The sequence below is a fragment of the Mastacembelus armatus genome, chromosome 8, assembly GCF_900324485.2.
Source record: "Mastacembelus armatus chromosome 8, fMasArm1.2, whole genome shotgun sequence".
Taxonomy (NCBI): Eukaryota; Metazoa; Chordata; class Actinopteri; order Synbranchiformes; family Mastacembelidae; genus Mastacembelus; species Mastacembelus armatus.
Genome location: NC_046640.1, coordinates 4353159 through 4375521, shown reverse-complemented (window position 1 = coordinate 4375521; position 22363 = coordinate 4353159). Strand labels below are relative to the sequence as shown.

The window sequence follows — 22363 nt, the reverse complement described above, 5'->3', positions numbered from 1 at the left end:
TTCAGAGCTGTGCAGCTACACTGTGTACTTTTAAGATATTTTTCAGTAATAATACGTTTCTGGGTCTGCCCTGACGTTTGGCACTGACTGATGTTATTTTCTGAAAGCCAAAATGGCTGGCTGCAAGAGCGCGAGCGTGCATGGCGCGCGCAGGCAAACACGTGTATAGGCGCGAAAATGCAGCTGCGCCTCTAGTCGGGTGTTTCCGGCAGCTTCCGGAGGGGACCTATGGACAAACAGTACAGCTGGAGTATTGGATGATAATGAAACGGGAAGACATTTATAAAATATACAAAGATATGCTGGCGCAGAGAGGATGGCAGCAGAAGAAGAGGGGAGGAAAATACTGACCTAAGGTCATACATTATACAAAACAGCCAAGCACCCTACTGCAAAATGCAAATGTTATCAACCAGTAACAGTACAAAATTAATAATAAATGAATAAAATGATTGATTAATGAACAGGGGGAACCATCTCCTTCAGTCACCAACAGGTCAAACATGGTGACTTTTCATGAGCAGGGTCTTAGGGAATACACCAGGTAGAATATATAGAGTATTTAAGAGAAAGATTATAAGGGGTTCATGAGGGGCCTGGGTTCACAACCCATCAGGGGCCCTTTCTGTGTGGAGTTTGCATGTTCTCCCTGTGCTTGTGTGGGTTTTCTCCAGGTACTCTGGTTTCCTCCCACAGTCCAAAAACATGTATGTCAGGTTGATTGGTGACTCTAAATTGCCCATAGGAGTGAGTGTGAGTGTGTGAGGTTGTTTGTCTCTCTCTCTGTGGCCCTGTGATGGACTGGTGACCTGTCCAGGGTGGACCCCTGCCTTTCACCCAAAGAGAGCTGGGATAGGCTCCAGCAGATCCCTGTGACCCATATAGCGGGTATAGATGATGGATGGATGGATGGATGGATTATACGGTGACGGTGTTTAACGTCATGCTGCACACTCCAGCCCCGCAGGGGGCGGTAATGCACCGGTGGGTTGGTCTGTCACGAGCTAATACACGTCAGAGGAGAAGAAAAAGCGTCCGGAGAGGCTGAGCTCGCGCGGCGCGCTGAGGCGGAGAGAGCAGATGTAGCCGGAGAAAAAGCCGAGCAGCAGACGGAGCAGCCGAGCCACCCGGGGCCGATTTTCACCCAGTTTTCCGTTTGGGAGACAGGGCAGGGGGTGGGCTGGGGGCTCGGGCACAGAAGAATGAAAGAGCCCTCTTACCGGAGGGGGCGAAAACATGAACGGGCCCGTGTACATTTCGTTTTTCCAGGGCCAGCTGGAGTCCGTGTTGGAGCAGGTCGTTCAGCTCGCCGTCCAGGAAATAAGCAAAACAGTGGGCTCCAGCCTGAACGCGCTGCTGCTGGAGACCGCCACGAAGGAGCAAGAAAACCAACGACTCATGCTCCAGCTCCAGTCGCAGGAGAATCAGGGAAGAGCCAGCGCAAACCCCTCAGACGGCGCAGGCTCCCCGGTGGCTGGTAAGAACAAGACTGGCAAGGCGGCGGGTGACGAGAGGGCGGACAGCGGCAGGACAAAGCCCGAGCAGCACGCCCCCGGAGGGCAGGGCAGCCAGCCCGGCTTCATCACCGACACACGCCGCCTGGAGCAGAGAGGACGAGTCGTGGGTAGGCGTCCGTTATACAACAACACGCTGTTGGTCACACACACGCAAACAAACAGGGCACTCCTCCCTCTGCCTCAGCCTCTACAGCACACTAACGCTGTATTGCGTAACTCTGCAGGCCGCTTTAAGGTTTGTGAGTAAACCTTGCAGCAGAGAAAGTGAGGCCTGCAGGTGATAAAAGGATGAAATAGTTTAGGAAGACTTTTAATTGGGGCTTCATTAGACCAGAGTGAAGAAGTAGAAGGATGTAATGGTTATAAAAGGAATTCAAAGCTGGGTGCTTCTTTCCTCCCTCTGGATGTCATGCCAGATCACATATATTTACTTTGAAGCTTATAGCAGAGCAGGTTAATAAAGGAAAGTGGCTGGTTGGTCAGCACATTGTGAAAAACAAAGACACTGCAAAGTTAAAAACGAGGCCTCATTTCCAGATGCTTGTAGATCATAAAATAAGATTTATAGATTGACATGTTCTTTTCTTGACATGTGGAGGGGTGGTGTTGTTGTTGTTGGTGGGGGGGCGGGACAAAGAAGCAACAGGGAAGGCAAATGCCATTGTGGTTGTCAGGATGGTAGACTAACATCAAGACCGACCACGTCAAGGTTTAATCAGCGTTTCATTGGAGAAGAAAGGCACTGAAGCGCAGAATAGGAGAGGACAAAGATGCACCTGTGGTGATGATTATTCAGATATTAGCAGGTGCCTTTTAGTAGTTGTCAGGTCAGATTTATCAGCTGGGGCAGTACTTCAATAGTTATTAATACATTTTAGGGTGAGGTTAAGCGTTGAGGATCAATTTGGAGGAAATCCTTTTTATTTTTAACAGATTTTGACCTAAAAAAAAAGATACTGCACAAATATAGGATCCAGGCCTAGAAGGTCAGGGCTTAAATACTAGTAAATATTTTCTGAAACAGGTATTGATTGTTTCAATACGAAAGTGATGTGTAAACCCAAGCATGCATACTAGGACCATGTCTAAAAAATACAGGCTAAAATTAGCCAAAATGTAATTTAAATGAACTGTCTAATAAAAGCTTAGTTAAAAGTGAATACAGTTCAGTGGTAAGAAGTTTACCATTTAAATAAGGAACGCTCTGATAAAGAGAAGGAAAAAAGTTAGACATCTAACAAATTGTTTAATGCCAGCTGCTTCTGTGCTTAATGGTTTAAAATACTCTGTTCTGGACACATGTTTCTATTTATCAGAAAGGTCTTTCAGTTTTCAAATGACAATTGTCATACTCCAGTAGCCATACAAGAGAATTAAATGGTTAATTTGCCAGTAAATAGAATCTACAAATCTCAATCAGGAACTATCTATTCAAATAAGTCAACAAACGTATGAAACTTCTCTTAATAACATTAAAATCTGATTGATATTTTTTATCAGTGACCCTCTGATCAAACAAAAAAAAAAAATCAATAGACTTTTATTTTGATCTGATTTTTCTGGCTATTCACGGCCATCTGATTCAGATTCAGCACTTGATAGTCTGATATTAAGTGCTACAGTCAGTGTCATGTATTAAAGCTGTAGACATGACCTACCTGTATTATATGTTTTTGTACTGAGAAATAAACAAATCCAGCAGAGATAATGAGAAACTGACAGGGCCCAATACCAGTGAATCCTGCCAAGCTGGTTTTAGTTATTTGAGGTGAAAGATGTTTAAGCATCTAGTTCATTTTCTTTTTGAGGTTAGCAGTAAATAAAGACTTTAGTAACTAGGCCCCATCAATATGAAGCTTCTTCATTTATCATGGACCTTTATGTAGAGAAACATCAGTGAGCTGGATATTTTACCAATAGACAAATGAAGGCAGAAAGTGAGAAAATCATTCATTAAAACTATTTTACATTAAAGTAGAAGTAAAATCTTATTGGTGCCATATAATTTATAGCCCAACTTTGTCTATAGTTACCAAAAAGACATGTAGCCAAAAAGTAGCAAAACATCGATCCAATAATATAGAGTGATGGTTGTGATTAGAAAATATCAGACAATAGTATAATTTTAAAATATGCCATTCACAAAACTCTGCAGTCCGGTATGACATCTTCAGATGTCGTCTTATCTGACCAGCAGTCATAAATCAAAAGAAGAAAAACAATCAGACACAGAAGAGCAGTGTGAAACAGTCTAATATGGCGTGGCAGCTGTGTGAAGGTGCACAACAAAGCTGATCTGGATGAGGCTAATCCATCAGAACTACACTGACCTCCTGCATCAGAGGACAGCTTGCATCCTCAGGTGATGTTAGGCGCATTCAGGCACTCTGCTGTTTTTGTCTGGGTGTGTTTAAGCAGCACACACTCCCTCTGAGCTGCTGCAGCACAGCGGACACAAACAGACCAATCTCCATGTACAGAGACACACAATAGAGAGTGAGAATGAGCGGGCTGATAGGAGAACGCTACCGTTCTCTCATGCATGCACATATCTACACACTTGAACACAAACACACAGCTGACACGTTGAGCCTCCTCACTCACCCTCCCTCTCAAAAAAATCAGGCACCATGATATTCCACAATTGCAGACGCAGAAGCTGTCAGGGCAGATGGTGACATCACAGCCATGACAACATGGAAAAAAGCAGGATTTTATGTTAGAAAACAAAAAAGCATCAGTTCCAGCACATCTAGAATAACGTAGTAACACAAAGACACACAGTGAGATAATGCGGCCAAGTACCCAACATGCTCAGGTCAAAGGCCACATGATGTTGTGTGAGGCAAGAATGAAGGCTTCACTTTGATAGCTGCTCACTGTTTAGCGAAACTGGGGCTGGAGAGTGGGAGGCTGAAAGAAATGCTGCAGTGGTTTTGGAAGTTAATGAACTCCCATAGGGCTCTTCAGTCAAGAGGAGACTGAACAGAGACTCCCCCCAAAAAACTGCTGCAGTTGAATGACTAAAGCTGCAGATCAGTTTCCATTTCATTTACGTATTGCAGTTCAATGGTCTAAAAGCATGAGTGAATGTATTGGCACCAGAGCAAAAAATAAGTCTCCTACGTTTGTGTTTATTGAGTCAAGATTGATTTTCAATCCATTTTGGATCAAATTCAGATATTCCACAGAATGTGCTTTTTTTCTGTTTTCATCTCAGAAAGTATTATTGACATGTTTAGTTGGCAAATATCTCGCTGCACTAAATTGATTTTGAAATCATCACCCTTTTCATTTCATCAGAAAATCATCAGGTTCAGTTCAGACCAGCTTATTTAAGTGCAGGTGTGAGTGTTTTGCTTCTCTTGTGGGGGTCGAAGGTGTGAGTTACTGCCATCCAAGAGCAGCTCTGACTTATATCCACCAATAACCACTGCACTCCTTTTGTTTCTGTATAGAAACAAGAGCCTGATATTTGATTTCTGCTTGTTAGTGAGTTAGTGAGCTTGAGTTTGTGGCGTTGTCATGCTGAGATACAGAAGATACACTGACTTCTGATCTGCAGCAGCGGATTATGTCACGGGAGGATAACGTTCAGTAGCTCTCATTGATAAATTTCCTTTTCACATTTGTTCATCAGCCTGTTTACTTCAATATAGAACTGAAATAAAGCAGGTTGTTCAAAGTGTTAAATAAGAAACTGTTGGTTGATTAATTGTTCTTTTTTCCACATAATCACATTTCACAAATTTAGCTTTTCTTTGGCGTGCTGGTCAGAGAAAACAAAACATTTAGGGACCTTTTAGGCAACTAGACTAATCAAAGTATTTTACACCTTATGTCTTTGCAGAAGTAGAGAATCAGTTCCCCTCCTATCCTGACATCATGAATTCTAAGTTGCTCCACCATGAAGTTAATGTTTACTGACATTATGGTGAGAAACAGCAAGGACTGAGCCCACAGTCCTTCCATTCAAGAAAGAAAAACCCACAATTGTCACTGAAATAACTTGAAACTGACAAAAGTAATAATAAAAATAAATTAATTGAAAATTATCTAATGAAAATCAGACATTGCTTTTGAATTGTGATTCAACAGATTAATAAAAAAAAAAAACAATGAAACTGGCCTGTTGAAAATAAAGATTTTAGTTATTATATATAACTATTTTATTTATTTGAAATACAATTGTGTAATGTATTATGTCTTAAAAGAAAATAAATGATATTTAAATCAAAATTAACCTTATGTTTTTACATGCTCCCTAGGAATAAAAAGGAACCTGTAAGTTTGACTGAAATAGTGCTTTGGTTCTTATCGATATATATTTATATTGACTGATATGAAAAAATTGTAATAAGATTTTTTTCCTCATTGCCCTGCCCTAGTCAAAGCTTTACAATACAGCTCAATGGTGAAATGTTTTTTGTTGAATGCTTGCAGCTGGTCCACTAAAGAGCATAAAGAAGTTGATTTTTGCACCACGGAAGTCTTTAAAAACAAAAATTGGGTATAGTTATAGTTTCTTTGTGAAAGTATAATGTTCACATTGTGTTGACACTGTGCAGCGCTGTGGTCAGAGTGAGTCTTTAGCTGTAAAATCTTAGGATTAGGATTACATGCTTGTGTTTGCTCTCTGTTTCTGTTGATGTAGGAAGGTGCCTCAGTCACACAGACTTCAGGTTGTTGGTCTCTTTCAGTGCTTGGAAGCAGTTAAAAGTGAAGCTTCAGTGAGGGTGATGATCTGCAGTGATCTGTGTTGATAAAGTCTGTCTTATAAAGCAGCATCCAGACTGTCTGAACTGCTGCCTCAGCTTTGTTGCCAGGAGCCATTTAGAAATTATTTGTTGTTGCTTATTGCTACAGAGTCAAATAGAGAGCTATTCTTGGTCCAAAGCCTTGCCGACATTGTAATAAACACACAAAACTGCTGGGAAATAAAGATCAGCTCAGAGCAAATATCATTAAAAAACTGAAGTTACAGTTGGTCGCAGTTGCCAGCTGCTATTTGAAGCTTCTCTTTTATTTATATTTTAAAGTACCTCCAAAACACTAAGACACACCAGCTGCTGATCACGTAGACTCTAGACAACTTGATAACCCACATTTTGTCTGCCGTTGTCTTCTCTAACCCCTCCAGTCAACATTCCACCAAATGTCCTATGATGACTTCTAGCAGTTTCTTCATCACACACATTTTGATGGTATTTAGATTTCATGGCATTTTCTGTGTACAAACATTCTGCAGCTCATTTCTGTTCAATGTGGTAACTATCTTTGTGTCTCTGTTTTAAAGGTGCGATGATTAGTTGTTAATAATAAATCACTGCAACAAAGAGGCAACTACTAATTGTTTTCATTATTGCTTAACCTACCGAGAATTTACTTGTTTGGTTTATAAAATGTCAGAAAATGGTCAGTCACAGTTTCCTTGAGTCTGAGGTGGTGTGTTGCTTTGTTTGAACAGTGTAAACCAAGGCACAATTTATCCATATAGTGCAAGAAAAGGAAAAGCCGTCACTCATCACATTTGAGAAGCTGGAACTAGTAAATGTTGACATTAGGGCTCCAGGATTTGGGGTAAAAAATGAATCATGATTTTTTTTTTCTTTTTTTCATTTAGAATTAGATCAGAATTTCCTTCATTATTCCTGACCATTGAAGTGCCCTCCTTCTTTTGCACAATGTGTGTTTTTTTTAATATATATGTATTATTCACGTGTTGCTGTTATTGTACGTAATAGAGTTGAAAACATCTTCTCTTCTTTACCTTCACTAGAAGGTAGATCAACTCTTGTTGATCTTGTGCTGTCTCTATCAGAGCCTTTTCTTCCACGTCAAACATGTTGGATTTGTTTTTGTGTCAGTCTTCCTGTGTACAGCTCGTCACGTGATGTGAGGCATTCCTGTCATTGGTTAAAGTGGCCTAGGGAGTGCTGGTTTGATGCCACAGATCTCCTTGCTAATGCAAACACAGCTAAATCATTGTCACGTGAGAATGAGATCATATAGGGGTCTGGATGGAGATCGAGAACAGAAAACCATTAATTGTGTAGACCTAGTTAACATCTCCTTTCAAAATGGGCTTAAACATCGGAACGCCTTGTGTGCTCCTGCCTCCACTCACTGTTTCTCTGGTATGTAGACTGAGTTTCTAACTGGCATGCAAGTGGAAGACTAACTATGACGGTCTAAATAAGTCGGCCTGATTACTGATCTGTTACCTATAAGTATGTAGAAACTGATTCCAGTGAGGAGGTTTGTCCTGCAGCAAAGTCACATTCAATTAAGCTCTGAACTGACTGTTACTATAAAGATGTATTTAAATAGTGAGACAAAAGAAACAAAGGCAGTATCAAAGTATAAATTCACCTAAACTCATGAAACATAACCAGCCTTCAGATGGTTGAAATCTACAGACGTGGGAGACAGACTGAGCGCACACCTGGTTCCCTCAGCCTGCTGTTGTGCTGCTCGAGTAACTCACATGGAAGCAAAAATTGCTTTGCTTTGTGAAGCTAAAAGTTGACCATTTTTATTTCTAACAACATCCCACAGTTGGTGGGCACCACGTTTTTCTTCACAAGACCACATGTGTGCTCTAGATGAGAAGATAATACACTTTGTCCAAAGTGGCTGCAGGTGCTTTCTTCTTTAAAAGAAATGCCAACTTTTCTATGAGGAAATGATGACAACAGTAGTCAACAAACAGCCAGTCAACATAGAGGGCAACAGGCAGTCAGAGCCATCTGGCATCAAATGTAATTTTGTGACCAATAATTTTGGGCATGTGTATTGTCATCTGTCCTGGGATGCTATACATTGTGAGAAACCTCTCCATTCAAAAAGCAATCAAAAACACTACGTTGAAACTCCATCCATCCATCATCTATACCCTCTTATTCCTTAATCAGGGTCCCAGGGATCTGCTGGATCCTATCCCAGCTCTCTTTGGGTGAAAGGCAGGGGTACACCCTGGACAGGTCACCAGTCCATCACAGTACATTGAAACTCTTCTCACAGAAATCTCAACACAAGGTTAATCTTACTTGTTATTTATGATACAGTAACTTCTACACACACGTAGGTAACAGGTCAGTAATCAGGCTGACTTATTTAGCTGCTATGTCATAGTTAGTTTTCCACTTGCATGCCAGTTAGGAACTCAGTATACATACCAGAGAAACAGACGTTCTGATGTTTAAGCCCATTTTGAAAGGAGATGTGAACTAGGTCTACACAATTAATTGTTTTCTGTTCTCGATGTCCATCCAGACCCCTATATGGTCTCATTCTCATGTGACAATGATTCAGCCAAACCTGTGGCCTTCCTCCACAGCTGGATTTGCCCATTTGTTATGGAGCTAGTGAACTGTTATTCTGTTGCTTCAGAATAATACACCAATAAAATTGATATTAATTGTAATATTTTCCCATATATTAAAATGGTCTGTTTTGCCGAATCTTTATAAAAATATATACAGTATATTTTTATTCTTGTAATTCACATTCATAAAAAATGTAGCCTTTATTCATGTCAGATGTTTGATGGATTCTTTCTTAGTTACTTTACTTCCTGGATCCACTTTTAAAAGGTGAGTTTTTGTTTAAACTTCTGTGTTTTTGTCTTAGGGTCCTGAAACAGGATGTGGCTCAGAGTGCCTGTGAATGGGTCATCTCTTCCCAACAGTCCTGGTCCCTCCTACAAGGCAGATTTTTATAAACACAACAGTGGGACTCTTCACAATAAAGGCTTGATGCTGCCTGCGCATAAAAGCATTTATTATAAAATAAGTTTATTAAGGAGGTAAAGACAACAAGTAGTCACTAAAAATGAAATATTTTCTTCAATCTGATTTGGTATCTTTTCCTTTTGAAATTACTTGGATGATTAGACTTTAAAAGCTGCTGTTAATCAGTTGCCCCTGATTTTAATTAAGTGGGTGGGTATTTACAGCACCTCTGCCAATGATATTTATGTGATTTTTAGTATCTTTATAACTATTATAACAGTTCAGTCCAGTCCAGTCTTTCCTATATAGAAATAGTATAGAAAGTACACTAAAGAATATGTGGAAAAACAGTGCTCACTACACATTCGCACACTGATGAATGTGTCTCACAACCTTAAGCCACACCTGCAGACGGCGATGTTGCATTGCAAGATATAATCTCACTGTAAATGGAAGGTGTCAGTAATTGGAGTCAGTGGCATCTCTCTGGATTATTTGTATGACTCACGCACCTGTGGTTACCATAACAACGGCCATGGTAACTGCTCAGCCATACCGTGGTGTTTGTGAGACTCCAGTACATGAAATGAAACATGTCACAGACCGCTGTGTTGTGGATCTCCAGCTGGTTTATAGGGTTTGTGATCATTGTGGGCCACAGTAGGAATGTGAACCAGGCATAGCTGAAGACAGTAGGAGAACAGTGGATTTCCACAGTGTGGGTTGGATGTGCAGGTCAGCGATGCATTTAACAACGCTCTGTGGTGCTGCAGCACTAATTGCAGTTAGAGAATTATCATTAAAGCTGCATCGTCACTTCATTGGAGTTCTCTCATTTCTGTTGGTGATTGATGCTGTGAGTGTCAGGCTCAGGGCTCATGTGCACATTTTAATGAACTGAGATCAGGTAAAATAAAGCTGATCAAAATCTGATCCTGGGTTTTATCCACCTCAGTCTGTCAGCATTGCAGTGCTGCTTGGCTTCATGACAGCAGGCTATACAGTGCAACATATCACTGCATCTGAGAGTGAAAGTTAGTGTGAAGTATATATAATGTATATATAAAATGTATATTTTGGTGTACCAATTTTTTACATTTTTACTGAATTTGGCAAGATGCACAGATTCACTCAGGTCTGTCACCAACAGAAATCTTCCTTGATAAATCTACACTTCCTATTATCAAAAGTCAGTGTAGAAGAGATTCATGGTAGCAGCTTCCCAGTTTTAGTTGGCATGAGGCTTGTGTTACTGATGTTTGAGGGCAAGTTCACAATTTTTATCTTTCTTTTGGGTTTTTTTTCCCAAATCCCATACATAGATTGGAACCAACAATGAACTTGGTCTACCCTTTTAAATCCAGACATCACGGTTTAGTTCCCTTGTCTGTGCAGTAGACCTCCATTGTTTTCTCAAAACTGTAAAACACACACCACTCAGCAAAATGCTGCAGTGGGCAGCTGATATTATTCAGTTATAAATTATTATTCAGTTATCAAAATAGTTGCAGCTCTATAGTTTATCCTCCTGTTGTCTTTGGATCAGTTTGACCTGTTTTCAAAAGTTAATGTGATAACTTTGGTCCATTTTAATTATCTAAAAATGACATGGATGGTTCCCTACTCTAAGTGTATACATTACATATATTTTATATGTTGGAAACAAGTTCACTAAAGGGTGAAACAAAAAAAAAAATTGGTGATCATTTTATAATTCATGCTTTATAAGCAGTCAAAACAGAATGGGTAAATTTGACTGCTTATAAAGCATGAATTCTAAAATCCATCCATCCATTATCTATACCTGCTTATTCCTTAACGAGGGTCACAGGTCTCTTTCAGGTGTAAGGCAGGGGTACACCCTGGACAGGTTAAGTCATAAAATGATCACCTTTTTTTTTTTTTTGTTTCACCTTTTTAGTGAACTTGTTTCCAACATATTAACATATATTTTACACTTATAGTAGGGAACCATCCATGTTTAGTTAATTATATGGAAGAAAATCAAAGTTATCACATATTAACTATTGAAAATGGGTCAAATTGACCCGAAGACAAAAGGAGGGTTAATATAGGATTTTTTATTTATTTTTTTTTTTTTCCAATAAAACAGTCTGTGAAAAATCCAGTTCGTATGTGTCTGAATAAATTATGTGGATCGTCCTCAACAAAATAGCTAAAACTCCAAAGTTTGGTTTGTTTGTGGTGATGTAAACTTTTCACTGTCAATGACAGCCATGGTCATGATAATATCTCTTTCCCACAGACCAGCTGAAGTCGGTCATGGAGCAGGTCCTGGACTTTGCTGTGCGAGAGCTGACAAAAATCGTGGAGGCTTCATTTGATGACCTCCTGCTGGAAATCACAAAGATGGAAAGAGAGCAGCAGGTCCTAGAGGAGAGACTGGGCAAGAATGCTGACAGACGGGGAGGAGGAGTGGGAGGAGGGGCAGAGAAGGGCAGAGGAGCTGAGGGGAGGAGGAGAGGATCAGAGAACGACTCGGTGTCTCCCAGCGGCTCTGAGGACGCTCGGGAGGAGCTCACTGAGGTCACTGTGTGTAAAGAGAAGACAGAAACAGATGGTGAGTGAAGAGCTGGGAGACGCCAGTCACCATATATGACAGCTTCACTTAAAACTTAAAAATGTTTACTGCTTTAGTGTCATCTTGGCATCCTATTTTGGTTAAGTCTTAGTGTTTTGACTTTGACTGTACATTTCTTTAGTCACATTTTAGCTTAGGTTCAATAGGTAATATTTAGAGGGATCTTTCAGCAGAAATAGTATATAGTATTTATAAGTACAGTATCTCACAGAAGTGAGTCCACCCCTCACATCTTTGTAAATAGTTTATTATATCTTTTCATGTGACAATACACAAGAAATGACATTTTGCTACAATGTAGCACTAAAGTAGCACTAAAGTAGTGAGTGTACAGCTTGTATAACAGTATAAATTTGCTGTCCCCTCAAAATAACTCAACACACAGCCATTAATGTCTAAACCACTGGCAACAAAAGTGAGTACACCCCTAAGTGAAAATGTCCAAATTGGGCCCAATTAGCCATTTTCCCTCCCCGGTGTCATGTGACTCGTTAGTGTTACAAGGTCTCAGGTGTGTTAAATTTGGTGTTATCGCCGTCTCTCATACTGGTCACTGGAAGTTCAACATGGCACCTCATGGCAAAGAACTCTCAGAGGATCTGAAAAAAAGAATTGTTGCTCTACATAAAGATGGGCTAGGCTATAAGAAGATTGCCAAGACCCAGAAACTGAGCTGCAGCATTGTGGCCAAGACCATACAGCGGTTTAACAGGACAGGTTCCACTCAGAACAGGCCTCGCCATGGTCGACAAGTTGACTGCATGTGCTCAGCGTCATATTCAGAGATTGTCTTTGGGAAATAGACGTATGAGTGCTGCCAGCATTGCGGCAGAGGTTCAAGGGGTGGGGGGTCAGCCTGTCAGTGCTCAGACTATACACCACACACTGCATCAAATTGGTCTGCATGGCTGTCGTCCCAGAAGGAAGCCTCTTCTAAAGATGATGCACAAGAAAGCCTGCAAACAGTTAGCAGACTAAGGACATGGATTACTGGAACCGTGTCCTGTGGTCTGATGAGACCAAGATAAACTTATTTGGTTCAGATGGTGTCTGGCGGTAACCAGGTGAGGAGTGCAAAGAAAAGTGTGTCTTGCCTACAGTCAAGCATGGTGGTGGGAGTGTCATGGTCTGGGGCTGCATGAGTGCTGCTGGCACTGCGGAGCTACAGTTCATTGAAGGAACCATGAAAGCCAACATGTACTGTGACATACTGAAGCAGAGCATGATCCCCTCCCTTCGGAGACTGGGCCACAGGGCAGTATTCCAGCATGGTAACGACCCCAAACACACCTCCAAGATGACCACTGCCTTGCTAAAGAAGCTGAGGGTAAAGGTGATGGACTGGCCGAGCATGTCTCCAGACCTAAACCCTATTGAGCATCTGTGGGGCATCCTCAAATGGAAGGTGGAGGAGTGCAAGGTCATCATGGAGGAGTGGAAGAGGATTCCAGTGGCAACCTGTGAAGCTCTGGTGAACTCTATGCCCAAGAGGGTTATGGCAGTGCTGGAAAATAATGGTGGTCACACAAAATATTGACACTTTGGGCCCAATTTGGACATTTTCACTTAGGGGTGTACTCACTTTTGTTGCCAGAGGTTTAGACATTAATGGCTGTGTGTTGAGTTATTTTGAGGGGACAGCAAATTTACACTGTTATACAAGCTGTACACTCACTACTTTATATTGTAGCAAAGTGTCATTTCTTGTGTTGTCACATGAAAAGATATAATAAATTATTTACAAAAATGTGAGGGATGGACTCACTTCTGTGTATGTTATTAGTGTGTAATCACCAGAAAATACCAACCACTGCATTTTCTTAATCTTAGAATGAGCCTTTCAAACCTACATAGGGAGCGGGTCTCCTTTCACAGAGGCAGCCATATTGCACTGCCATGTTTCTACAGTAGCCCAGAGTAGACAAATGAAACACAGGCTCTAGACAGGGAATCATTTTTGTTTTAAAAGTGACAGCCATCGTACCCTATCTCACACCTGGAAACGGGGAGGTGGAGTATGAGTGGTGCTCAGAAGGTTGCATTCTACAGTCTCACCCTTAGATGCTGCTAAATCTGTCACATTTTACATAATGCACTTTTAACTCATAGCTCTGAATGGCACTTTAACCCTGACATTACGATTACAGCAGGACATCATTCTCAGAATCAAACTAGAGCAAATGTTCATTGTATCTTAACAATTTATATCATCAGCCCAACCTCTTCCTCCCCCTCCCTACTCTGTGACCATGTTTGGGATTGTTTAGCTTGTGTGTTTCACCTCCTTATAAAGGACTTTTCTAAACAAAGCAAAACAACTTTCATCACAATCAAATAGTTGATTGGTTGTGGATCTTTTTCTTGCCCCCCCTCCCTTCATCCCTTACTTTTACCATTTCTTTTTCTGTCTGTTCTTTCCTCACCCTTCTTCCCCTTTTTCCTTCCCCTTCACCCTCACCCTCATATATCTCCTTTTCCTTCCCTTCCCTTTTTTCTCATAAATTTCCTCCCTCTACCTCCATACTTACATCATCATTTTATAATTTGTGTCTCCTGCCTCCTGCCCTTATCTCACCTCTTTGACTCTATTCATACCCTCTTTCCTCACCTTCTTTTCTTTTTCTTTCTCATCTTCCTGCCCACCATCCCCTCCAACTAAGACCTGGAGCGCCCCCCGATCATCTCTGTCTCTCAGGACTGGGTTCCGATCCTGGACAAAGTCTTTGGCCAGAGGTGGTGCAGAGATGCTTGGCAGACCAAGGAGTTGACCGAGGGAGGAGGAGGAGAAAGAGAGGGAGTTAGTGGGCAGGCTCTTGTTGAGAGAGGGGTCAAAGAGCCAATTGAGCCTCTCCCAGCAGCGTCTATAAATCTTGAGCCGTCCCCCTCCTCCCTCCAGCAGGACCCCCGCTGGACTCCTCTGGAGGACATGGAGGTGTTGTCTCCCGATGATGAAGACAACACTGCAAAGAGTCAGCGTAACACTGTGGGAGCAACCAACACGTCCAATGCACACACACCTGGACCACCCCCCAGCCCAATAGGTAAGGGAGAAAATACAATTAGTTATTTAATGTTTGTTTGTATAGGAAAAGTATATACCAGCACACAGCAGATTTGTTTACAGCGACTCCAATCAAATGATGACCACACAGAGATCTATGTACTCAAAAGTGTAATTTACGAGTTTGACAACGGATACGGATTCCTCTAGTCATGGAATCAGTTTTTAATGATTGGTCCATCAACTTTTCCCCAGGGAATACAAGAGCCTCCACAGTACTGGTGCTTCAGCAATATGAGCCCAGCTTGTTTCTACTTTAAGTGTATGTATGCACTTAAAGCAAGAGAATGTTTGACAGCTGCCTTGCAGTGACCTGCAGGACAAGCATTTGCGATAGTTACTACAATATTTACCAAGTTCTGCTGCTGTACTGTGGCCTGCCTATGTGCACTGCTACCTGTATAACTGAATTTTCTGTCTGATGATGATAAAATACATTTTGTAAGATGAAGCAGTATCATTAGGAATCAACTGGTTTTAAGATTGTTTTGCATCTGCACATTAAAAGATAAGTCTTATTTCAAACAGCTAAGGACTTTTAAAAGTTTTTTCCCCTGGTGATCAGTGTAGGCCCTGGTCTCCTGTTAATCCAAAGTTGTTCTGACTCTTGTGTAGGGTCTTCAGGTTGTTGCTCCTCAGCCTCCATGCTTCACCGTCTGCTGACTCTGCCGACTCAGCTGCTGGAAGAGGACGAGGAGGGCACTGCTGCCAAGGACACGCTGGCCACACTGGCGACCAATGGGGCCAAGGACCGCCAAGACGACGTCAAAACACCTAGCCAGACCTGCTTATCACCCCTGACAACCAGAGAGGAGGAGGCAGAAGAAGAGGATGAAGAAGAGGAAGAGGACAACAAAGGGAGGAAGGTGAGGGAGGACTATCATAAGAAAAAGTGCACTTTTAAATACATGAATAAAACATGAGTTCAGTAAAATAAACATAACGTGTTTTAAACAGAAAAAGATCAGTCACGTTGAATTGTTGCTGCATTTAAACCATAATCACAGGCAGCTGTAGAGGAAAAACTCATCATCTTACTTGTAATTCTGAATCTGTGATGATGACAACAATATCTCAAAGGTGGTGATAAACCAGAATGGCGAATGGCTGCAGATGCACTACCCATGACAAATATATCCAAATTAAAATCAGTATTTACACTTATCCAATCCAATCAGGAAATTTTAAATACACACTTACATTGTTTGTATCAGCACTCCCAGGTTTTATTGAGGGGTGTTCCTGTTCTTCCCATTCCTTTATTACATAAATACAGCATAAGGCAAATGAATAAATAAATGCACAAATATGAAAAGAGTACAAAAATTCCCAAAGAACTAAATCATGATACAGGACAGGTCGGAGTGACAGAAGTCAACTGATTAGATTTGCTGTTGACTGAATAGTTTCAGCGCTGATCTGTTCCTACCTCTCTGTGTTTCTCCAGAAAAAGAGGCGCAGGGTTTGGTCAGAATGTGAAGAGTGTGGGCGGAGGTTTAGTCGCATATCTCTACTGAAGGCTCATCGTCAGATTCACATCACTGAAAACACCATCGCTGGCACGCCACCCTCCTCGTCCCTGTCAGGCAGCACCACTGCTGCGTTATGTTGCTTAGAGTGTGGCAAGAGGTTCTCCTCAGCCACCCGCCTCCACAGTCACATTCAGGCCCAGCACCCTGGGATCTGGTCCTGAACCAGGCTAGAACCGTGCGGCTCACCTGAGCCGCACTAGAAGCAGAAATATATCGTCAAAGGGACTCAAACAGGGTCCAGCAGAAGCTGAACAAAACCAGACCAGATTCACAGACCAGACCTCAGAGCAAAACCTGAGCACGATCCACGGACCTGAGACCAGCTGAGAATCAGAGTTGGAAAAACAGTGAAACAATTAAAATGCAAATAAAATCCCCCAACTCTCCTGCTCTGATGTGACCTTCAGTGCTCTGAGATGAAGCTTGAAGAAACAGGGGAGGATCTGGAAGAAGCAAATATTTGTCAAACGGTACACAGTTTGGAACAGTGATAGACCGATTTTCAAACAAACTATAATTCTGCTGACTTTATACACACACACATAATCTGGCTTTACTGCATCTCAGGTAATATCTATCTACCTACTATTATTCTAACCATTATTGTTATTATGTAAGGTGACATTGCATTCACTGAACAACCCAGGCACCTGAGCCATTTTCTTATAATTACTGTACGACTTCTATATCTCCCAGTCATGGGTTACAATGTATGTACAAGTCTGCTTCTTGTAAATAACAGATCATAATTGGAAGAGCATATGTCCAAACTTTTTTTTCTTTCTTTTTTTGTCATTTAAAGTTTTTATTAACTTGATGGTGACCAGTAAAACACAATACGTTTTAAAAAATACAATAAAATATTAATTACATTTTTAGACGAATTGTTCTTGGTCACTAAGACACATGAGCATAAAAAATGAGTTGGACAATTACTATTAGTATTAGCATCCATAGTATGAACATTTAGTTTAAAAAAAAAACAACACTTGTTTATGAACACATAGGGTTTAAAGATACAATATTATTATTGTTAGTGATCATTTTACTGGAGTTTTATGCATAGAAGCAGCTCAAAGTGTATTATGGAACAAGATTAAGAGTCCAAACAAATCTTTGAAACAGTATGTCTAATGCAATAATGATAAGATAAATCGGAAAAAAAATTTAGAGGGAATAAAAACTTCTACAAGCAGAGAAAATACTTCAAGTAAAAGCCAGACTGAAAAAGTAGATCTGAAATGACTTACCAATTAAAAGTCGGTCTATCTGTTATCAACAAAACCATTCAGAGGATCTCTGGTGTAAGGTCACATGGTCAAATATTTGGATCCAGTCAATTCAAGTTCAGACCTTTACAAATCTCTTATTGAATATTTTATCACTTTGTCTTTTTAGTATCTAAACATAAAAAAATATTTAGGACCTTTAACTTTTTGTTTTTTTAACCAATGATGAAAACTGAAACTTAATTGATTCAGTAAGAGTTTTGCAAGGATTTGAATTTATCCTACCCCCTGACCATAGTGGAAGAGTAGAGTGTTACAGAAACCAAAAACACAGCAACACATCAACTTCAGATGACATAAAATGCAATAATCTGATCCAGAGTAACCGATAGGAATAAACCTGGGCCAGAAAACAAGAAGCTTCTGAAAGAGAGCTCATATCAGAGGAGGTGAAGGGGAAAATGTTAAAAATGCACAGAGGCAAAACCTGCTGGAAACCCTCGCATAAAATATCCACAACTCTCCCCATGGACAGGAAGCAAGCTCCCAGCTGCTGCAAGTGAAGGTGGATCCCAGCAGGTGATTTTTTTTTTTCTTTTTTTTTTTTTTAATAAGCTCATGGCTGCAGCAGTCAACATGTTCAGAGCAAGCCCGACTCCTCCTGGTGGTGATGATGGTGTTCGTTTTACATGTTACATGTATTGCAAAGAACAGTCAGCGGGACCTGATTTTTCTAACTATCTGTTTTTTTTAAAGTGCCCCTTCTGGTTTTTCTCAATAAACTCACTCCAATTTTTTTTTTTTTTTTTGGATTATTGTCAAATGTATTTTTGCTGTTATGCTTTACATATTTGTACAATATTTTAGAAATACTTGTCACTGGTCATACAACAAAACAAAAGAAGTTGAACATCTGTGTGCATTAGTGGCATTGTTTGGACTCGTTGAATGTGAATGTCAGTGGTTTATATCCTTTTTTACGTTTGTTGTACAGTCTTTTCAAACAGAACTGATGACAAAACGAGAGAAAAGGGAGCAAGAGAAAGGGTTTTTAAAATCTGCATTCTTTTACTTTTCTGCTTCCTTCCATTCGTCCCACCCTCTTTGGTTCCTGTTTGTTTCAGTAACTTCATGTTAACACAGATACCTCCTGACAAACAAACAGAACATGTTTTCTCTCAGAAATGATATTAAACTTTTCTACAAATGGTGTTTCTCTGGCTTCAACTAATGGTTGTTTCTGTACTTCACCAAATTTGATCTATGGATGGATATGGAAACTGAATTTTGCCAGAGAGAAAAAAGGCAGAATATTAGCAAAATTCTCAGAATGAATCAGAATTATGGATGAGTAAATTCGAAATGTTGACTAATGTAAGACAAAATTTTCATATACTCAGAAGTAATTAAGTCACCAGGTATTGACTTGAAATTTAGATTTACTTAATCAGGACTATAAAAAACATTTACTAAAATAGTATAATACTGAAGGAATTGTTTTTTTTTACTTAATCATGATGATGTGAAAGTCCAATCTTTGATTTACTAAATCAGTTATGAGATATTAATTCTAATTTTTTGATATTTCACATGATTCATATTTCCAGACAGAGATGGTCTTCCATACATCTATGATCTATACATGTTTAGATATATACATCAGTCTTAGCTGATGCATTCATTATTTGGCCTGTCCAGCAGTCCAAGGAAGAGTTTATATTGATATTATATACAAAAATAAGCAATTTCCCCTAGTATAAAATGGATTAAATATATTTTGAATGAATAATGAATAACAAGGACAATTTCAATAATTTTCTGGTGACCAATTACTTGAAAATAATATATTCCCTAGCAGCAGCTGACAAACTGAAAAATTAATTTTGTAAAAACTTCCTGCAAACCTACCAGAATTGACCAGACTACCACTATAAGAGTTCAAACATTCCTACCTTTTCATCATGTCTGTATTTTTGCTGTTGAAAGGCTTTGTAGTACACGGTACAGCAGTGGCTTTATATTTTGTAGCATTTGTACGACAGGAAGATTTGGAGAGCTAATGGATTGAGAATTTAAATATATCAGTGATTTTGTCTGGTGATTTCTGTGATTATTCTGCGCTGTGAATCTCCAGCATTATCAGACATTTCCATTGTTTTTATGCTTTGTAAATATGCAAAATGAAACTTTTTCTAGTAAGATGGTGACTTTGTTTTTACTTGTTTGAACAAATGTTTTAAGCAATATGAAGATAAAAACTCTGCTAAGAAGATGGAGTTTGTTATAGAAGAACTGTAGTAGAGAGCCTGTTCACAGGAGCTTCGTTATTAAAAAGGTGAAACGCAGCAAAAATCAGGAATACAAAACTTGAGTTGGCTTGGGTGGTTCATAGAACTGACTTCTTGGGTAAACTCCTACATGAATTTGATAATATAATAATTACTTACTCTTTAATTACCTGTCTTTGCCTATGAACCCTTGTTGCCTGCTTCACTAACATCTAAATTACCCAAACACTTTTCTGCAAACACCAAGCATCTTTGGTGCCTGATTCATTGCACTTTCACCCTCCATACGTGCTCACGTACCTCATTTTTCTTGTACAACATTTCAAATGGTTTTTTTTTTTCATCTTTCTGTACAGACCTCATTACCTCAGTAGATATACGGCATTGGTATTTTGACTACAGTACGTTTTTTATTCTTTCTCTTTTCACTATAGATGCATCTCAGTGATTTACAACATAGCCTGAGGCAGTCAGGTAAAAACCACACAACTGCAAACACAAACTTCTCAGGTTTGAAGACAGAAATGTATGTTCAGATATTTTAAATTCCATGTCACTAAAACAAAGCCTTGAAGTCCCTTATGATCATGTTTATGCATTTTGTGCCCATAGAACGAAGAAAAAAGTCATTGTTTAGGACTTTGGCAGCTTCCAAAACTAATTTGAATATGCTTACAATGACTCAACGGGATGCCTTGATATATGAAAAGGCAAAACAATAGAAGGAAAATTAGGAACAATAAAAATACTCATGGTAGATCAAAATGATCATATTAGTTTTTTATTTCCTGACAAATAGGGTTTCATGTTGACTCACTATTTCTCATTTAGAGAATTGCCATTTCTTGCTTTGACATTTTACCATCTTGTCATTCATTTTACAGCTTCAACACATCAGATGTTTAGACGCTTCAGTCATACACAATTCTGTTTTGTGGTTTGCTTTATTTGATTGAAATAAAGTGTAGTTATGCGGTTTTTAGAGGACAGCAGCTACTTTACTGCACTGTGTAGAGATTTTTAAATGCATACCGCTGCTGTCAGAAGAAGATACCTTGTATCTTGTTTTAACCTGTTGGATTAAATTAAAATTAAATGAAAACTTTAAAAGAATTGTATGGTGACTATTCTATGTGATGATAATTATGAGGTAGCAGCATCATTTGACCCATTAACCAATTCTTGTCCTTGTTTACAAAGTCATAAAAGAGAAATGCATCTGATTGAATGTATGCAAAATCTAAAAATGTTTTTACCAAAACCAGTGTACAGAAATGAAACTGCTTTAGTAACTAATTTCTGTAATGGACTGGTGACCTGTCCAGGGTGTACCCCTGCCTTTCACCCAAAGAGAGCTGGGATACGCTCCAGCAGATCCCTGTGACCCTAATTAGGAACAAGCAGGTATAGATAATGGATGGATAGTAACGAATCTATCAGATTCTATCAGAATAAATCTCTCACGATCATAACAATAAGTCCTTTTTATGGGTTTGGTAGAATACATTTATATATACTTATAATTAGTTTTATTTTTAGATTGTTTTTTTTTTCCCAGAAGGTCTGTCATGATCTGTTCTAAACCTGCCAAACAGATCAGAGTGTCTTATCTTCACATCACTTTTGATTTGAATATATGTTTTGTATTTAATTAGCTTCTGGAAATTATAATTTTTTTTATTTCTTTGCATCACAAATACCCTTTAAATCGCATTATTAGCAGATATTTTCTATTTTCTTAACAAATATGCTGATGTGCATCTATAAAATTTTACAGATAATTTTATATGACTGATGGTTATCATTTTGTGACTCATAAAATGTTTTCAACCTGATGCATTTTTCTTTAAAGACTGTTTTTAAAGGACGTTCACAGAAATCTATATAATAATATATAATCTAATAATACATATATAATAATATGAATCATATAACTTTTAGCACCGAGATGGATTTTAATGCCATTCATGTGTACACGCAACAGATCAAATCACAATTCCTGTGATTTATTGTATTTGTTGGCAGTTTTCTGAAAAGTGGTTATGTGGTTCCTTTATGGGGAGAGAATGTTATTTCCATTTACCCTCTGTTAAAACTACCAGCTGTGAAGCACTGAAAGGGTGAAAGAGGGGAAACTGCTGTAAAAGCTAAAATTTTGCAGAGGAGTTTCAGTGGGAGCCCATGGGGAACTTGATCTTTAAAAGAATAATCCTTAAAGGGTTACTTAAAGAAACCCTTTGTGTGATGTTTTAGGGTTTTTAAAATTTGTATTATTTTCATTTTAAATTGTTTACTATATGTAATAATGCAGGATGACCTGACTAATGTTGAAATACTGTTTTGTTTTAAATTTCTGTTTCTACTCCTTATATGAGCTCGCTGAACAGACTTGCTCTCGTCT

At 39.4% G+C, this 22363-nt stretch overlaps 1 protein-coding gene across 1 annotated transcript; it reads left to right on the top strand.

Moving 5' to 3' along the window:
* The first annotated feature begins 1048 nt into the window (after positions 1-1048).
* On the top strand, positions 1049-18886 carry LOC113140427 (uncharacterized). Its single transcript, XM_026324217.1, has 5 exons — positions 1049-1624; positions 11517-11831; positions 14513-14893; positions 15529-15779; positions 16361-18886. Exons 1-5 carry the CDS (start codon positions 1237-1239, stop codon positions 16604-16606), a joined length of 1581 nt encoding a protein of 526 aa, XP_026180002.1. The 5' UTR covers positions 1049-1236; the 3' UTR covers positions 16607-18886.
* The last annotated feature ends 3477 nt before the right edge of the window (positions 18887-22363 follow it).